At 41.4% G+C, this 20,368-nt stretch overlaps 1 protein-coding gene across 19 annotated transcripts in view; it reads right to left on the reverse strand.

Annotated features, from left to right (window-relative positions):
• Nucleotides 1-20,368, reverse strand: part of Syne1 (spectrin repeat containing nuclear envelope protein 1) — a 484,186-nt gene that overhangs the window by 390,433 nt on the left and 73,385 nt on the right. For all 19 annotated transcript variants that reach the window (XM_042262341.2, XM_015996792.3, XM_015996795.3 and 16 more), the window contains one exon: nucleotides 7,466-7,527. In XM_042262341.2, coding sequence (XP_042118275.1) covers nucleotides 7,466-7,527 — 62 coding nt within the window. The remainder of the gene's footprint in view (nucleotides 1-7,465; nucleotides 7,528-20,368) is intronic.

Consider the following 20,368-nt stretch of genomic DNA (forward strand, 5'->3'; position numbering starts at 1 on the left):
ATTCTCAGGATCTGGGGCTCAGGGAACATTGGGCAGCTGTTCCATGCATTTCAACTTTATTTCAGTGAAAAGACTGCGAATGAAGCCATTGCAGGGGAGAAGCACCTGGAGTGAGGTGCAAGGGAAGTTACAGGCTTCCGAAGTGAGTCACTGTGTCTTCCTAAGCGGAGTCTTGTGGGCATGCGCATGCACGTCATTATTTAACAACGGTCTGTGACAACCTATGTGAGTATTGAGAGCCTGGGAAAGCCACCCAAATGTCCAGAGTCTTTAATGGGAGTCTGCGTGCCCCCATGACAGACTGTAGATACACAGAATCGACCATTCTTTCTCGCCTCAATTTCAAGGGGGGGAAATGGTGCTTATCCAAACAGTGCTGTCCATAATCAATGACCTGGTCAGAGCAGAACAGCATGGCTGGAGCACTGACGCAGAAATGACATTTGTCATAAGCAGTGCGCAGCACAAGGCCTTGGCATGCTGTCTCCCAGAAGCCACCAGGACTGTTTCCTAAGGACAAGTCTTCCCCTCCCCCCTTCCCCCAAGGGCTGGGGGGAAAGCAAGCCTGAAGAGTGCCAAGTTAATCCTTTCCTGCCCAGACATCATTTCCTTCTTGGACAGAGACATCTGGAACCCTTTCAGTAACATCCCCTTTTGGGCAAATCTTCAAAAATGAATTTTGTTCACTTGCTAAAGCATGCCTCTATGCCTACCTCTCAGTTAGCCTTGAAGCGTTGTTCTGGATGTGATCATTCATATTCCTGACATTTCTCCCTCCCACTGGATGATGAAATTTGAGTAAGTGACTTCTGTGAGTTGGGATTGGATGTGATCAGAAGGGCTAGGCTGTGTTTTTATACTTGTTTGATTATTAAACATTTAACTACACTAATGTACTCATAACCTAAAAACCACCTCCTGTTCATTTTCAGTAGTTTTGACTACTCTTGATACCCCATAAAAGCAGAGTGGTGAAGTATTTGTCATTTGGTGACTGGCTTATTTCACTTAGCACAATGTCCTCGAGGTTCCTCCCATTTGTGGCAGGTAGTAGAATCCCCTCTGCTTCCACTGAGTAAGATTCCATTGTGGTACACAACATATTCTGTAAATCTATTCCTCTGTCGGTGGAAATGGTGTTGTTTCAGCCATCTAGCCACAGTTGCAAATGGCTGCCACAAACTGGGGGTACTGATACGTCTTGACCATTCTGTTCTCAGCTCTTTAGATACAAACCCAACAACAGAACTGCTGCAGTGTGTGGTATTCTATTGCCAATGTTTTAGGGAATGAGCCACTCAATGTCACACAGTTATAAAGTAGATTTGCAGCATTAAGGATTTAGTCTTTTGCAAAGTAAAGAGAAAAAAAAAGATTCCTGTCACCTTCCAGGATCAACCCAGGTGCCCACTTACTATCATTTGTGTTTGGCCATCTACTAAGGGTTTTGTTATCCACGGGCAAAAAGTTGACCTAATATTTTATGCCACAAAATGCTATGGCATGCCACTTTAAGATGATGAACACATATCCCATGGTTATTATTAGTGATTGTTAGCTATTTAGTGATGTCAGTAAAGCTGGACTGGAAATGTCTAAGGGGGAACCCATGTCACAGATGGCCACTTTCTTTTGGTAGGACATATACCATAAACAGAACTAAGGGTTGCTAATGCATGATACAGATCATGGCCAGTTATATTCACAGTATCGACTCTGTAAAAGGTATTGGAAGGTGCTGAGAAAAAGGATGCCTCTAGTCTATGTACCCCTGAGCTCTCTGTGCATAAGTTGGCCCCTTATTTGCAGAAAAGGACAAGCTACTCCATCTGACTTATATATGGCTCGGGTAATGATATAGGCTAAGGAAAGGTATAGAGGATAGGTTTTTTCATCCTAGAGCCAGCACAGGGAGCCCTCATTCCCTGATTGTTATCTATAGGGTGGAGATAACACATAAAACAACAGGAAAAGAGAGAACAGAAAGGGAAGAGAGGTTGACCAGCAGGTGTCCGGGTGAGTTACCTCTGGAAAGGTTGGCCAAAAGCCTACTGCACTAAAATGAATCGAAGTACCAAGCTAGTCTCGGACCAGATTGATCAAGACCAGGATGATCCCCACAGGCAAGATCTAACTAAAATTTCCATGTCATTCACAAAATAAAAGACATCCCCAATAGCTCCACAAGCAAGGTAATTCAAATATTTTGCATGCATCTATGTCTCATTCAGTGCTTTTGTGGAAGTGCTTGGTATTATTTTCCACCAGTCTTTGGCAAAGGTGGGGAGACACTTCCATTCTATTTCATTTCCTCTAACGGTGAGCATAACCATTTCCACTTCCTTGATTATTCAATTCAACATCAAATAAAGGTCCCAAAGGCAACATCCCCCTTTGGATGGTCCAGCTTCAAGGGTGCCAGAGAAAGCTCTGCTAGCAATGATTTTTCTTTTTTGTACAACAAAATGTTTTCTACCATGTAGCACAGAGCCAGCACACATCCTCATTTATTTCCTCTACACACTCTCTATGGAGCTGTATTTGACACCTCACTGTTGCTCACACTCGGTTGTTGATCCATCCTCAAGTCGTACCGGCTTTATTGTCAAAATTCATCCAGAATCCAGTCACCTGTAGCTACCTACACTGCCGACGGAAATTATTTTTCTGTTTTGTCCATGGCTTCATTTTTCAGTCACTAGAATATCACTTAGGCTGTCAAACAACATTCCAAAATAGGTGTCAATGTGTGCATATAATGTGGTTTTAAGGAAGAAACTGTGACAACCTTTATCGAAATATTTATTAATCTCCATAAACCCGGGTGTACTGAACTCACATTATCCATACTCTAATAGTTCTCAAGCTAATAAATGTGATGCATTCTGAAACGGGTTTCTTTTGTAACCATTTAATTGCATATTTGGAAATAACTAATTTTCTATTCAACTCCCCTAGAGTTATTAAGGTATAATTAACAGCTAAAAATTAAATATGTTTACAGCATATGAGGTGATGTTTTGATTTGTGTATACACTGGAAAAGTATGAAAAGCAAGCTACTTAACATATTTATAACCTCACATGGGTACTATAGCTTTAAGAAAACAAGTGAAGAATAGGGTGGATTTGGGCACAATTTTGACCCCTTTGCTCTATCGTCTTCTTGTATTCGCTCACTAATAGGCCCACCAGAGTATGTGCAAGAAAAGGGATGTGAGCGAAATTCTACTAAGAAGGTGTTTTCATGTAATATGCTGTTGGTGGAAAGATAATTGGGAAAATGAAATCAGCCATTAAAGTGAACATTTCACTTAGTTTAATCAGCATAGATCTATAGATCTTTAACCTAGAAATCCTAACTGGTCTTTTTAAAGTCATGACCAAATAAAATTTGGCATAAAAACAAAATGTTCTCTTAACAGATGTCTTCTGCACAGTGTTACTGTTCCCACAATGCACGTTGGAACCTGAAACTCCTGTTACTCTTAGAATACTGCTCTATTTGGAAATAGGGTCTTTACAGAGTTCATCAAGTCAAAATGGAGTCATTAGCGTGGATCTTAACTCAGTGTGTCCAATATCTTTATATGAAGAGGGACTTGGGGACATAGACGGTGATCCGCACAGAGGCTACAGCGTTGCAAACCCAGAGAGTCCCTATCAAAAGTTAGACAGAGGCGAGGGTGTTTCTTCCCAGAGTCTCAAGGGAATGCTGGCCTCCTGGCTCACAGAATGTAACATAATATATTTCCCATTTGCTCTGTGAACCAATGTGTGTGTGTGTGTGTGTGTGTGTGTGTGTGTGTGTGTGTGTGTGTGTGGTCTCAGCTTGCATGTATGCACAGGTTCCTGCAGGTGTGTGTGTGTACACATCTGTGGAGTCAGAGGTTGATGTCAGTCTCTTGCTCACTTTCCAGCTTTCTTATTTTGGGGACAGGTCCCTCAGGAAACCCGAAGCTCAGTGATTCCGGTCAACCGTCTGGTCAGTGAGCTCTAGGGACCCACCTGTCTCTGACCTCACAGTGCTGAAGTTACAGACATTTAATGTGACCAGCTTTTCACACAGGCTCTGGGTGGGTGTTTGAACTCAGGTCTTCATATTGGGTAGCATGCACCCCACTGACTTCCGTCAGATGACACGAGGTCCTGTCTGCTTGACTGTAGTTATCTGTCTACAGATAACTATCTGTTATCAGGTCTGTATCACTGCAGTCATGGTTCTTAGTCTTAATAGATACCTAATACATTCCTGAAGAGAGAATAACTAAATAAAGTACAAAATTAAAGTACAGCATAGTGGTCACTGCTTGTTAAAGACTAATTGTCTGTACCTGGCCCCGGTTTATCTGCTACAGGCTGACCCTTTAGTGTGGAAGTGAGGGGTGGGGATCTGGGAGATATTTAAGGTAAGATCGTTAAGATAGGAGCCCTTGGACAAGACTGATGAGCATCCTTAGAACAGGAAGGAGAGAGAGCAGAGTTCATTCTCTGCCAAATGAAGCCAGAAAGAGCAGCAACTCTGTAACCCAGAGAGACTAAGTACCCCAGCACCCTGACCTCGGGCTTCTTGGCATTCAGAACTGGGTGGTAACTGCTGGCAAGCTGTACTGCTTAGCATGTTTCATTACCATAGCTAACCTGACCTCCAACACCCACCTTTAGGAGTTATGGTATCAAACCTCAGCTTGTCATTTGCTGAATTGCCAAGCTTATTAATTAACTCTAAGCTCCAAGTACTTGGCCTATAAATGAATGGAAATAACACATTTCGTTGCTCATGAAACCACCCACTGTTTTATCTAGGACTATATTGCATGATATTGACCATTTGTGATTTTCAGTGATTCGGATAATTACAGACACAGAGAGCCTAAAACTAACATAAGAAATGTATAATTATGCACACAAATTTTAAAACTTTATAGCTATGTACTAAAATGGCATAAAATCATACATAGAACATTCTTAGGTTTCTCCTCCACTTCACTAAGATATATGGGTTAATAAAAGTGTATTTTCAGAAGCCATATTGTGCACTTATCTACATGCCATCTCTTCATAACTGCTGTCATAATATCTATAAAAAATTGTCACAGCAGAATGGAATGCCTGCCATCAATAAAAGGGTTGATTATTTAATTATACATAATTTATAGAGCTGCAACTGAGGAGAACAGTCAAAAAAACACAAATGAAATATTCCCATTAAAAACTCTAGGACAGAGGGACTCAGCATGTAAAGTGCTTGCCTCAAGAGTATGAGGACCTGAGTTTGGTCCCTAGCAGTCACCTAAAAATCCAGACACAGTAGAATGCACCTTTAAACAGAGACAGGGTGGGGGAAGGGGGAGGCCCTGGAGTTCAAAGGCCATTCAAAAATAAAATAAAACAAATCTTTCAAATTATCTAAATCAGTGAATTCTAGATTCAGTGAGAGATCCTGTCTCAAAAAATAATAGGGAGAGTGATTGAAGAGGCCCGTGTCAGTTCTGGCCTCCACCTAAGCATGCATGTGTGTGTAACACCCCCCCCCCATACACACACATCTTACCAAATTAACCTCTATGAGTATCTCTGAATATGTCCCCATGGACCCAAAACTGGATGACCTCAGACAGGGCAGAGATACCGACGTTTTTGTAATTTCAACTCTGTATCTCTCTCTGTATATCTGCCAGGATCTATTATTAAAGATGATTTTGAATATAGTCAATTTCCTAAGGTGATTTTGAGAAAACAGATACATTCTTTAAAATAATAAGGGCCTTAAGTTATTCTCTAAAGTATTTTTGAAATAATTTTAGTTTGTTAAAACGCTAAAGGTAGCAAGATATTATCACAGAACTTAGGGTTTACCATTATAGTTTAAATCTACAACATTTCCTATGATTGTTGTCCCTAAGCTTTTAGATTGTCAAAATCCTGTACATTTGTAAGCTGTGTTCCAGAAATAAGTTCATTTGTTTTTTCCTAGATAACATTTTTCTCCTTTCACGTTCACAGAGATGAAATGATCTGGCCTATCATGAAGAATTAAAACTAACATTTAAATTATCAGAAAGAAAAAAGATTCAACAGTTTTGAGGCATTGGTCATTTTTCTTACTTTCATTGATAGATGGCCAACAGAAAATTGCAGAACATGTATATGGTGTGGGGGGGGCAAGTATCAAATACACTTTAGCATTTTTTCACATTTTTGCTTATCAGATTATCATTAGCAATCCCAATGCACAAAGCTATCTGTACTAGGGATTACTGCATAGGGAAATGTCAGCCATGACAGGAAGACTATCTCCTGGCTGAGTTCCCAGTATATATTAGGAATGTAAGAGGAATGTTCATTTGCTTCAAGTCTAAAGACGTCAAACTAAACTTGGGGCCTATCATAGGCTAGTTGTTTGGATACCCTCTAAATCCAGTTGTTGAAACCCTCAACCCAAGTGTGATGGTGTTTAGAGGCAAAGCCTCCACACAGCAAATAGGCTTGGGCAGAGCCACGGGTGGGTCTCCGTGGTGAGACTGATAGGTCCTTGCAGGAAGAAGAGAGACCAGAGCTCACTCTCTTACATTCATGTGAGCAAACCAGAAGAAGGCAGCAGACAGCAAGCCAGGAAGCCCTTCATGAAAAGAAGTGAATCTTCTGGCAGATTGATCCTGAGACTGTGAGACAGTAACACTCATTGCAGAAGCCACTGGATCTTTGAGGAATATTTAAGATTCAAACTCCAGTAGACGTCTCCCAGCTTTACGTTCTCTGAGCACCACCCTTCACAGAATGTCCTGTCAAAGGAGGCTATTTTATTTTAAATATGGAGTCTCTCACTTTGCTTGCCCTTTTTATCAATCAGCAGCATAGGGGAATAATTGTACAGTGACCTGCTAAGGTCAAAAGTCATTTTCTGTTAGCATTTATATTCAATGACAGTGCCCCATGTGGACACATGGTCACCTAACAACCTCATGTAGATACTCTTGGGTGATTTCTGTGTTTCTAGTGTCCTACTATCTAGGTTAACATTTTCCCCGAAGCCCGCAGGTGAAACAGAGTCAGGACCTGCTCAGATAAAGCTTCCTGCACAGGGCAGACTGTTCATTGCTCCTTTCTGTAATAATTGGAATCAACACAACCAAACAAAAGTCCAACATGAATCTTCCTTCTGACACAACACATACAGAACTGTAGAAACTGTAACTGAGTGGATTATTTTCTCAAGGTTCATAAAAATTACATAAAATAGCACCTCTTGACCAGCTGTCAACTCATTTACCCCAGAGGTGGTTAACCAAACCCGGCCTTAGGGAGCAGTTAACCAGCCCATAGTACCACCAACATCAGGGGTCAGTAGTGGTGACAGCAGGCCTCCTTTATAATGTGCTCTCTGTGTGCCTCATTAACACGAGGCTCCATATTACTGTTGGTGCCAATAGCATGAACCTCTACCTCTGGGAGGTTTTCTTTACCTTGGCCAGGTGGGAATTGATCCATTTTGTGAAGGTGCGCTTCTGTACAATCTCTTGTTCATCTAGAAGGCAAAGAATAATTTTTGGTTAGATAGTAGGATGGGTTGCAATGTTGTATCTCCAAATGTTTGGTTATACACCTCTAAAGGAGGTCATAAAGTTATTTTATCTTCTAAGTCAACTTACTAATTATTGCCTTGAAGGTTCAACACAGCTCTACATATATAAATAACTAGACCCATCCTTTCAAAGTTTTTAGAAAGCTCAAGCTGGACAAAATTCCAGCTTGGCATGGAAGCAGTGGCCATGAAGTCCCATGCCCTAGCTGAAGAGCTATTGGCATTGGTCTTTAAGTGTAGTGGGTAGCCATTCCAGCTTGGATCTGGAAGTTCCAACCCCCAGGTGCCTCCTCTCGCCCCGCCTCATAGGTGTGACAGTTGCCAGAGTCTCAATGGGGGTTGGAACTTCCAGATCCAAGCTGGAATGGCTACCCACTACATTTAAGGACAAAATCCCCAGCTAGGTTGGCCTTGCTCCAGGGCAGGCCCACTCGCATAAGAGTGTTTAAGCAACACCAATTAGACTTAGGGAGGTGGGGCTGAATCTGGGGAGACTTAAAAGAGGTGAATATAATAAAAACACATTGTATGACATTCTCAAATAATTACTAAAATTGTCATCTTAAAAATTATTAGCAAATACCTTAGATATGTGATAGGCTAGACCTATGTTTAGCTTCATTCGCTAAGGGCTTATTAATGAATTACCCTCAACAAGTTTGTTGGAAACTTCACTGAGATCAATTGAGTACCAATTTCTCTGCTAAAGAATACAGTCAATGCCAGGTGAGAAGGGAAAGGACAGATAGATGTGAATAAGTAAATACTATTTGGGGAGACACAGAGATGGAGATGGGCAAGGAAGGCAGATGCATGGAGTCACCCCGTAAAGCATTCAGATAGAGCGGCATACGTGACTCTCTTCCCTGCCGCTCACACTCCAGTGTAGGCAGAGCCTGTGACTTGTGTCTAGCTCACCAAGTATAATAGAGCGGTGGCATACCAACCCCATGATGTTACTTTAAGTTGCTGATGGGAGTGAGAGATTTTCCTGAAGATCTGGAGACCCACCGCCGTGCTGTGAACTCTCGGTAGAGCAGGGTGATGGCAGGGACCTTCAGCCCACCCCCTTTAGGAACGGAACCAACAACCAGTGAGAATCTGGACCCCCAGGCTTCCACACTATGGGAGTGAATAGGACTTCCTGGAAGGGCCTCTAAATAAGAATGACTCCCGGCAGACACCTTCTAGCCTGGGCCATCTGGAGCCAATGCCGGGGAGCGGTTCACAGACTTCTGGCCCACAAAACTGTGGAGACAATAAATGTGTGTGGTTTTCCACTGCCAGGTGTGTGGTGACGTTATGCAATGAAAAACTAACAAAGGAGGAAAGGACCAGAGTTGGGGAAGGCATTAATTAGAGGTTTGGGATGACGACCAGAGAGGGAGCAGCGTAGGTCCCTAGAAAGCGTGGTAGAGCTCATCGTGCCCAATCCACCCACCAGCGCCTGCTTTGTAAAATACTACACAGGGTGCAGATGGGCAGACACAATCTTAGCACCTCGGCGGAAAGGGCAGGTGCTCAGAGCTCTAACTCTGCATCTGACCTTGCTTGGCTTTACCTCAGAATGGCTCAGAATGTCGGACTCTGCGCTAGAACTCAAACTTCATCAAGCATGATGATCAGGAGGAAATGGGCAAACGAACCCAGAAATAGGTAATGAAGCCTTTTAACTTGAAGAAAGTTTGGATTTATCCACAACATTTGCAGAATGCCATTATGTATTTTCCAACTGGTTTTTGTTTTAACTTTGAATTTCATTATATAACCATTATTACAGTAGGTAAAATTCCTATGTATCAGACATTGATATATACCTACATGATTTATTTTAATTAATTATATAGTTGTCACACCTAATATATAATAAATGAATGTATTCACTCATTAAATGTGTGTGTGCTTGGTATATTATGTGGTATATGTGAATGTGGGGGGTATACACCCATGTGTGTGCATTCAAATGGCAGAGAATGATGTCATGGACTCCCATTTTACTCCCCATCTAATTTCCTGAGACAAGATCGCTCAGTGAACCTGAAGGTCACCATTTCAGCTAGGCTGGCTGGTATCAAACTCTAGGGATTCCACTTTCAGTGTCCCAATACTGGGTTACAGGGGCCTATGGCCATGTCTGGCTTTTATATAAGTGCTGGGGATTAGAACTCGTGTTCTCTCCTTTAAGCAGGAGGAACTCTGAGTCAGCTCCCCACCCCCAACTCACTCCGTTCTTATAGCCAACATGCATCCAAAACTAATCATAGTTTTTAGTTTGCAGAAAAGAAAACTGACGCATCCAAGGTGAAATCTTTTGACCAAAGTCACTCAACAGCAGAGCCTTGTTTTAGACTCCAGAAAAGAGGTCAGATCCTGCAACACCAGACTCAAAGATAACGTGAAACTAGACTATTAATCTTACCCAATGTGATCACCTGAAAAATACATAAATTCATGGTTGAGTAGGCTTTAGTCTGACCTTCAACCTTTGGACTCTACAAATAAATAACCATTGTGGCAAAGTCATCTTAATGTGTAAGCTTGATAAAATTTAGAGTTTCATAATCTATAAACTCCAATTCTAAATCTATGACTGCAGATACAGTGAGAACATGTGACATTTTCATTTAGCTGGGACTGTATAGTATTTTATAAACCATGATGGCATTGCTTTAGAATGCAAAAAAAGAGTAAGCATAATGTTTGTATAGCATCTCATACATTGAGGGATGCCCACTGGGGCTGCCATTCTGCGGTTGCATCAATCTCATTGGAAGCTAAGTCACTGGGTCTGCATTTTGACTTCACCTAAAAGGTTTTCTTTTGGCACAGATTTTCTTGTGACCCTGGTATATACCTAAGTACCAAATTATCTGCAAGCTTCCTTTTATCTTGTGCACACAAAGATAGATTTTATTGAGACACCAAAATCCACCCAAAGTCATACAAAGTTTACTCTGAGATGTATCACACATCACCAGCATAGTTCCAAGTAAATAATTTCTAATTTTATTACTGTTTTCCTAAAAAAAAAAAAAAATTAACCTTCCCCTTTCATCAAATTCTCATTTTCAAATGTAAAAGTGAAATGGTTCACTTACAGACTTGGCAATTGAATCTCACAATCTAAATGGCTTAAATGGCAGAAGAAATATGGTCCTGCAATAAAATTCAAACCTAACCAAAGCCTAAGTATAAGATGTTCCTATGCTGCTATCGACAAGGAATCACCCTGTGACAGCCAGTAAGGCTCCTTTGTGCACACATCACTGTTTAAACGCACTGAGTAGGAGTGACATCCTTCTGTCTTCTGCACTTCTGAACAGTATGATGCAGCCTCGGGTGTAGCTATGCATGCATGCGACCTCACAAATAGGTCTTTTTCATAAATTTCTCAGGATTTGCGTGTTCTGAACATAGTGAACTCCATCTGTAGCTCATAACTAAAAGCAGCACTCTACTTCCAAGAATCACAGAGAGCAAACTGTCCATTTGATGCCCGCTTTATTTCCTATTTTTTTCAACATCATCGGTTGTTTCTTCATTATAGTATTTTTGTGGTTTTACTTTTTAAACTAACTTTTAATGCACTAGACACCATTAGAACGTTTTGGAACAAAGTATTATTGTTGTTCTCCATTCTCACTCTGTCTGTCCCCTGCTAACTCCCCTGTGGCCATCCCCAGTCTCCCCCATCACAGACTCTTACACGTTCATGTCCCCTGTGCTTTTTTGCCTACTCTCTAGTCTTCCCCCCATCAATACCTCCCTCTCTTGGTCTCCTTTGTAGACTTTTAGACATCACACACACACACACTCACACACATACACACACACACACACACACACACACACACACACACACACACGACGAATTGTTAAATAGTCTTATAAATAAAAAACTTACAGCTAGAAATTGGGGTTAAACCTTGAGAGAGATTAGAGGAATAGCAAAAGCCACAAGCTAATCTCACTTCAATCTCCAAAGAGAGCTACTTCCTGTATACCCATGCCTATATGCCTTTCTGTTCTGCTCCCTCATTTACTCTCTCAACCCAGCTACATCACTTCCTCTTCCTGCCCAGCTCTGTCACTTCCTGTCTGTCTGTACAGAACTCCAGACCTCTATGGTTAGTGCTGGAATTAAAGGTGTGTATCACCATGCCTGGCTCTGTTCCCAGTGTGGCCTTGAACTCACAGAGATCCACACAGATCCCTGACTCCCAAATGATAGGATTAAAGGCCTGTGCTACCATTTGCCTGACTTCTGTGTTTACTATAGTGGCTGGCTTTTTCCTCTGATCCTCAGATAAACTTTATCAGGGGACACAGTATATTGGGGGACATAGTACATCACCACACATACACATGCACATTCTAGGCTAAGATCCACATTTACATATATACAACAAAACATTACTCATCTATAAGGAAAAATAAAATCAATTTGTAGTGAGATGAATGGATCTGGAAACTCTGATGTTAAGCAAGGTGACCCAGACTGAGAAAGATAAAAACTGCATGTTCTTCCTCCTGAGTGAACCCTCATTCCTTTCAGGGAAGTAGAAGATTCCCTGTTATTCAGCTCATTGCTTGGAGGCCATCCTGGAGTCTTTGTCCCTCCATGCTTCCACAGTAAATCTGTAAATAATTTATGTTTGAACTTCCTATCTCTCCTATACCAATGTCACTCTCCTCAAAGTTACCAGTGCCTTTCCACTTCTAGGCGAAGTCTGACTGATTCACCCTTGTGTGACCCACCACTGCAAAGAAGTCACTTAAATAAATGAATGAGCTGGGGGTGTAGCTCCGGCTTGCTCAACATGCCCTGGCTTCCATCTCTAGCACCACATTGCCCCCACTGCCAAAGAAAGAAAAAAGTGGACAAATTTGCAAAGAGAGGTTTAGCTTCCACTCGGGACAAAATGGTGGTGCCATGGAATGGTCAGGCCAAGCGCAGGAACTCCAAGCAACCTCTCAGGATCAGAAGGGAGTGTACAGACTGCCATCACATTCTAATCATGTATATTTTATACACATTTGCATTTTTATTATAACTTCAACATGTTGAACAAATTCTTTAAGAACATATTCCTGAGACATAAGGAACTTAATATATGCATAAGCATAATAGACATCATAAATTGTATCCAGAATTATAAAAATGATAAAAAAAGCCAAATAGTGAATTCCTACGGGAATCCATCTTTAATCGCTGCCATCTTTAATATTGAGAGCCCCCAAAAGAGGAAGTATTGTGTAAGCAAACAGACATATCATAGGTTGAAAATTGTCATGCCTCATAAAAAGAATATTGATTTCAGAAGAGGCTTGCCTTAGATTAGGATCCACAGCTTTCAGATCTGAAGGGTGTCACTATGCCCTGAAAGTATCTTTAGTGCAAAGATACTTAAATAACACTTTTAGGCATTGCACTTATCTGAAAATGGAGATGTCGATTTAGAGGAAATAACACAGTTTAAGTCATAATGTGGGTTTGAGTTTGAGAGGTGGCTCAACAGTTAACACTTGCTGCACAATCATGAGGACCAAATACATTTTTAGTACATCAACTGACACCAAAGAGACGGAGCAGCTCAGATGAACAGAAGACATCAGATTCACGGCATTGCTTTGCTAGGATAAAGGTTAAGAAAACATGAATTGCAGCCAATAGCCACTGCTAACTAGAAACACTGAGGAATGTCCTTACCAGTAGGTTACAGTGGCCACATGCATCTTGGTGAAGTTCAAAAGGACTTTGAATCTGAGGTTTACTGTCTCTCCCTTCTGTTCATTCTAGAACAGAAATATCCACTGCAACATTCTGACGGTCTCATCATTGTAACCAAACAGGTGGGAGACAAATAACCCTGTTTTAGATTTCAGGTCTACGGAGGGGAAGGAGTCAGCATGGAGCTTCATCTGAACTTGAACCAGATACAGATGGCTTAATCTAGGATTTAGAGCTTGATGATGGGATTGCTGATAGATGAGACTTTTGGCATATTGAAGGAGCCATGTATTTTGCATGTAGAAAAATACAAAGAGAGGTAACTGGAAATCGAGTTTAAATGTTAAATCACAAAGTCTTGTGGTTCCTGTATGCATTCACCTCTGTGTTATGAATTTGTACTTCTTCCCACCAAAGGGTAGAATTATTTTTTTCTTTCCCTTCTATTGATCACATATTGTATTGATGGGTTTAATAATGCAGCAAGAATGACTTTGGGTTCTGACTCCAGGCTTTAAGAGATCAGCTCATCCATCTTAGTGCCCAGGATCACTGTCTGAGAATTACTGTACAAGAAAAACAGCCTATTTCAGAGCACGAGAAGGACTGAGATGTCATATCTTATAGCTATTGCCAACTGTCAGATGAGTCATCTTGAATGCTAGAGTTCTGCAAATGCTGCAGGTGAATTCAGCTTTAGGGGAGCCCAGGTAAGCCAGCAAGCCATCTGGTACTCACTCTCTCCCATACCCCAACAAACTGAAGTGTGTGGTCCTCATGGGAAGAAAGCTTTCTCCCCGGAGTTGTCCCCAATCAACTAACTGACTTCTTGTCACATTGTATTAGATAAGCAACCTTTATAAATGTATTCATATTTGCTTATAATTTACCAGCCAAGCATACTCTGATCCAGATGTGATGGATTTTTTTTTATTTTATTTGCTTGTTTGTTTATTTTTGAGACAGAGACTCACTGCATAGCCCTACCCAACTGGCTTGGAACTCACTATGTAGACCAGGCTGGCCTCAAACTCAGAGATCCACTTGCTTCTGCCTCCTGAGTGCTGGCATTAAAGACTTGTGCCACCACACCCAGCCCATCACTGTTTTAAGCCACAAAGTTGTGGAAGAGTTTGCTATACAACAAAGACTAAAATATTTTACTATGCGACAGGCCCATTAATACACACGTGTAGTGTGTGTGTGTGTGTGTGTGTGTGTTTTCTTTTTGTGATGAAAAGATTCCAGGTTTACTTGCTTGGGTCCATCCTTTGGAAATTTGGTGTTCTGATGAATAAATAACGAGGAAAAAAAAATGCCAAGAAACAGGAAACTCAAGTTCCTGTGCATAAGACCCAGCGTGAACTGAAGGTAAAGCCAGACAGAGGAGAGAGCAAGGATCAATAGACTCCCAGAGAGAGGGTGATGCCCTTGAGGGAAACAAGAGCAAAGCATGCTTTAGGACAGTGAATGCTCTGATTAATGCTTCCACCCCTTTCAAGCAGATATCACTAAACACAGACTTTTCTTAAGACTTTAGGAATTAGAATTGTATTTCTTTGGTATGTAAAGCCACTGACTGGATCCAAAGAACCCAGTTTCATTAAAATCATATTGCAAATTACAGTAGTACCCTTTACTTTAAATGTAAGGTTCAAAGGGTAATCAGAATATAATCATCTGAGTCTCTAAGACAAGGTCTCTTAGCCTCAGCACTGTTGACATTATGATCAAAATAAAATCATTGTGGCAGGTTGTTCTTGCCATTACAGATGTTTGATGGCATTCCTGCTTGTTGCCCTTTAGATGTGAGCAGCACCCCAATTCCAGTCTGGCAGTTAAAGACATCTACAAGCACTGACAATTTCTACTAGAGGTCAGAATCATCCCAGTTGACAGCCATGAACATAAACTATGCCCTGTGCATGTAGATGGGCATGGACCACCATGAATTCTGACTGTTACTATTAGGACACTTTTTTGAGAAAGAGACTCACTGTGTAGGTTTTCAATTTAATTTAATTTATCTCAAACTATTTATCATATTTTGCTATTCCTACAATAAACCTTCTTATTTGGGTAGAATTTTTTGTTCTTATAATATGTTGCTTGTAAAATGTCAAAATTTAGTGAGCCTGGGGACTTTGATGAAAGTTCTATAGAAGTTACACAACTTTATCTAATCTAATTGAGATTTTATATGATATCTGACATACTCTTCCAGCTAAATCTAATCTTTTGTGATAGAAAAGAAATGGGTGGGGAGAAGGTGTGTCTATCCTGATATTGTATTTGGTTTATGTTACTATGATAATTTTTAAAAATCTTTTTTTCAAAAAACATACAGGGCAAATGAATAAAGATAAAATTGATAAGCTTGAGCTAGTTATTGTTGGCTAAAAATACAATCTGAACTAGTCATCATAACATTTTTCACTTGCCATTCTTGAAAGACCCCCGAAGGCAGTCTTCCCTCTGGAGAGACCCTCGCCCAGAGATCACACCGAGACCACAAGTCAGATGCAAACAGCAAGAGGCTTTATTCAGGAACACAGGTACCCGGGGCAACGCAGTCCCTCAAGAGGCTCAAGAGACTGGCGCACCCACGGGCTGAAGTGGAGGGTTTTTATAGGGTCTGGCAGCAGGAGCACGAGGAGCATGGTTTACAGGGTTCTGATTGGACGATTCAAATGAGGCCAGGTTCAAACTCAGGGCAGCTCGTGGTTTTTCCCCGAGCTTGACACGCCTGCTGTCTGGCTCCAAGTTGTTTTTCTGACCTTTAGTACCCTTTTCTGGGGCCAGGTGGCCGGCCGTAGACACCCCGTGCTTTTCAGACCTTACTCGAAATGGCGTTAGGCTAGGCTAGTATGCTGGGGTCTTTCATTCTCAGTGTAGGAAAATTATACAGCATGTCACTCAGCTACATGTAAGGATGCTTCATTGGCTGAATAGTTGTATTTGTTAGGGTGGAAACAGTTAAACATGGATGGTTAGTAAGGACACACATCAGATGATGTACCCTAACTTAGCTGTAGGCATGAAGCTGTGGGGAAACACTTGGCTCCTGTGGGAGATCTCTTCTCTCTTGAGGAGGCATAATGGCTGGAACCCGAATCGAAGCTATTTATAATCTTACTTTTATCTGATCTAATGTGAATACTTTTCTGCGAAGAAGTGTAAATACCTTTGATTACCAGGGGCTGCCACTGGATCCCGGTTGAGGGTCACACATGATAAATGTCAAGGGTATCATGTGATAATTTTTAGATCCTAAAGACTTTGGGATTGCTTGCTTAGACATCTCCCTAAAGGACTATGTACAGGATAGTGGCAGAGATGTGTGCCTGGAAGGGAAACAGTCATCAGGAAGAGGCAAAACCAATGCACATAAGCAGAGGGGCAGAGAACAGTCTCCCGAGGCAGTTCCTGCTGGCAGCTCCTATAATGCCCTTTAAGCCTAGATAAAGATAATAAATTGAAGTTGCTTCAGCCCATTTTTAATACTTTGGGCATCCTTTATTTATGGGTACATGGTTGCTGTGTTGCACTTTTTGCAAAGAAAATGGTCGCACAGGGAGGCCATCAGAATGCTTTGTATCTGTAGAGCAGGTGGACCGACACATGCCTGCGTATTCATCATCTCATTTGGTTTCATAAGGAGACTGCTGAGCACAGCAGAGCCTATGTCATGAACCCGGATATAAACGAGGAAGCCAGAGCAAAGTGGAGGCTGAGCAACGAGGATGTCCCCATGGGCCTGGAGGGACTGTGATGAATGAAATAAGAGAGACAGACAGAGAGAGAGAGAAAAAAAAAACACCCTGTGAACTCACTCCCCTGAGAATCTAAAGAAACTGACTTCATAGAATTGAGGAGTAGAATGGTGGTTACCCCAGGCCAATGAGTGTGGTGGGAAGGAGGGGTCAGAGGTTGATTAATAAGTCATAGGTCATGGATAGTATGAATGAGTTCTGGCGTCCTATGGTACTATAAGGTGACGTATTTGATAATAAAGCATTATACCCTGAAGTAGCTCAGGAGTACATTTGAACGTACTTCTTATAAGGAAATGACAAAAGTCAAAGTGATGTATATGCTAATTACACAAAACTCATTATCCAATGTATACATACATCAAAACATTGCCTTACAATATGCAAAACATCATGTGCCGGTCAAAAATAAAACTGACTTTAAAAGAAAATAGGTAGATAATTAGTATCAATATAAATAAAATTATAAATTCAGATATTTATAGAATACAATTAAGTCTGGAGAATAATAGAATTTACAGAAATCAATATTCAGGTATTCAGGCTCTTGCACTAAGTTAATTTAATTTTAACCAGATATAGAAAATGATTTTCTTTTTTTTCTTTTGGTTTGCTTATGCGACAAATTTCCCTGGACTCATCGTGTCCATCAAACCGAAAGGCTGGGTTTGGGTCCTTGAAGTCTAGCATGGGAGACAGAAATCAAAAGGAACTACAGTCCAAGTTTTGTGTGAGGAAAGAAAAAATTAACAGTCGCAGCATGAAATATATTAGCAGGTTAAAAAATAAAAGTAAAAAAGTGACTGTTATAAGGTCGAAGACGATGCGGTTGAGGAAACTCCGCAGCCTGCTCCACCATGTGCTAGTACAGAAGGAAGCCATGGGGACTACTACTCCACCGGCTGAGCCATTTTTTTTTCCTATTCAATTCCACAAGAATGTCATGAACACAACTGATCCCGGTGCATTTCCAGTAAGCATGGAGGCCACAGAAGAGCTAGACCACCTTGTCACGTGCAAAAAAGTCACTTCGCACACATGGATAGCGCCAGATTGTATAAGAAACACACAGCCATGGATCCTCTTTTCCTAGTTAGAAATGGAATATTGAAAGTTTCCTAAAATACCTTCATGCGGACACTTACATCAGCGTTAATACACTAACATGCTAGAATTCAGCTAGGGAGATGGTTCAGTGGGTAACAGGTGTTTGCCGCCAGGTTCAGTCTTCAGACCCCCCCTCCCCCCATGCTGGAAGAAGAGAATCAACTCTCTTGAGAGCTGTGCTGTGATCTCTACATGTGTGCAGTGACGGGGTGACCCCACCCACACATACACACAAACTTGAAAAATAAATAAGTGCATGTGAGAGACCATCTGTGGACCAGAATACAGTGTTTTATTTGCTGTAGGCGAAGAAGGGGGTGTAGTAGATCACACTGTTAAGAAATTTAGTACCTCCAAATCAGTGAAGGTTTAAAAACCAATCATGATTCTCCCAAGAAAGCATAACTTTTCTGTAATGGGTGTGTTCAATATTTGGCTTTTGTTTTTGTTTTTGTTTTTTCATTAAACTTTATCTTTTATCTTAATTGGATTCAAGATTATAATCCTGAATTTTCATCTTGTGAAACTATATTTTAAATTATTGCTAATACCATTTCTCATTCTCATCTAATGCCAAGCTTCTTTTATCTTAATATTTTGTCATTTTCCAAATATAAGTAAAATAACTTGATACAATTTGACTTATATTTTATGGTGCCCATCCCTTGAAGATGTAAAAGGAATTACAATTTTAACACTAACTGGGGATAAGATGAGGTGAAAAAACATTAAGAGTCTAAAAGAGGAAAATTTAAAATACACAGTCAAACTGCAGTTTAATGAGAGATGTTGGAAATTTCAGTCTCAAAAGATTCCATCCCAGCATGTGTGCTCAGGACACTGGAAAACATCACTGGGCGACCAGTCACGCAATGACCACCAGAGGGCACTGTAGCTCCCCGCTGCTTCAGGAGCGTGGTGCCATCCTGACCCCTCTGTCAGTGAAGATGATCCACTGAGTCCCAGTACCCTATGCCACTTCTTCCTGCAGGGACATCCCTGACAGATAGCATCAACTATTACTAGTGGATATTTTGGGTCCCAGCCCAACGACATGCCTAAGTAAGCATATTTGCAATGTACTTGTGTTTATATTTTGATAGTATAAATCTGTCATCTAGTTAGAACCTCTGTGGCTGGTATAATGTTGTAAAGAGTCATTACCACCATTATCTAATTTAAACATTGTAACAACTCAGTGAGGCAATGTCGACAACGCCTTCCTATCCCAATCAATCACCCACTGGTAACTAGGAGGAAATGGCACTCTTTACATCTGAGCCCTTTTCTCCTAAACTCTGAGTAAAAGAACATGGTAAAAGACACCATGAGGACAACTGAGCCCTCCCTACCTCCAGGGAAGTATACTTTAGGATACTGGCGCTTGCAAGGTAAACCAACTTGCCCGAGGTGGCACCCGTGACACCAAATGACAAGCCATAGGCATTTGTCTACCACCCAAACCTGGGCTTTCAATCACTTCATTACACTCTCGTGTACAAATTGCCCAGAGTAGTTTCCAAAACATTTTCACATTAAAACATCTGAGCCAGCAATGGACAAGTCAGATACTGTTCTAAGGCTGGAGATGAGGTGCTTCGGTGTCCAAAATAGTGTCTCAGTAAGTGCCTAAGTCAAGTGAAATCCTTCTAGTACTTTGTCCCCCTTACCCACATGAGAAACAATTTGAATGCAGCTGAGTGGTAGATTTGACTGCTTATCTAGGCCAGATATAGTCCACCATCTTTCCACGCTACAAAGAGTGCCCTGCCCAGTGACACTCTGACCTCCTCTCTCTACTCCTCTCACTTTTTCCATCCCGATACTCAGTCTCTCATTGCTGCCCCGGGCCCCTCAACAGGAAACAGAATGTGACCAGATGTTCTTAGAAGTTGGCTCACGTAGGAGCCCACAGTGTTATTTCCCTTCCACACATATCCACCTTTGCAGCTGCCTCGTAATCATGTGTATCTATGGAAACAGGGTTTGGAGAGAGGGTTCGGGGGATGTGCTCTCGGTCACAACAACTTTAGGAGTATGAGGGAAGCAGGACTAGGTGGAGAGAGATGCCAAACTGAGATGCAGCCTTAGTGCTGAGGCGAGGGTAGTCTTGAGTGACATTTTCAGTAGACGCAAGAAGCAGAGATGTTGCACCTATTCACCAGCTGCAGGA

The sequence above is a fragment of the Peromyscus maniculatus genome, chromosome 16 (genome assembly GCF_049852395.1).
Source record: "Peromyscus maniculatus bairdii isolate BWxNUB_F1_BW_parent chromosome 16, HU_Pman_BW_mat_3.1, whole genome shotgun sequence".
Classification (NCBI taxonomy): domain Eukaryota; kingdom Metazoa; phylum Chordata; class Mammalia; order Rodentia; family Cricetidae; genus Peromyscus; species Peromyscus maniculatus.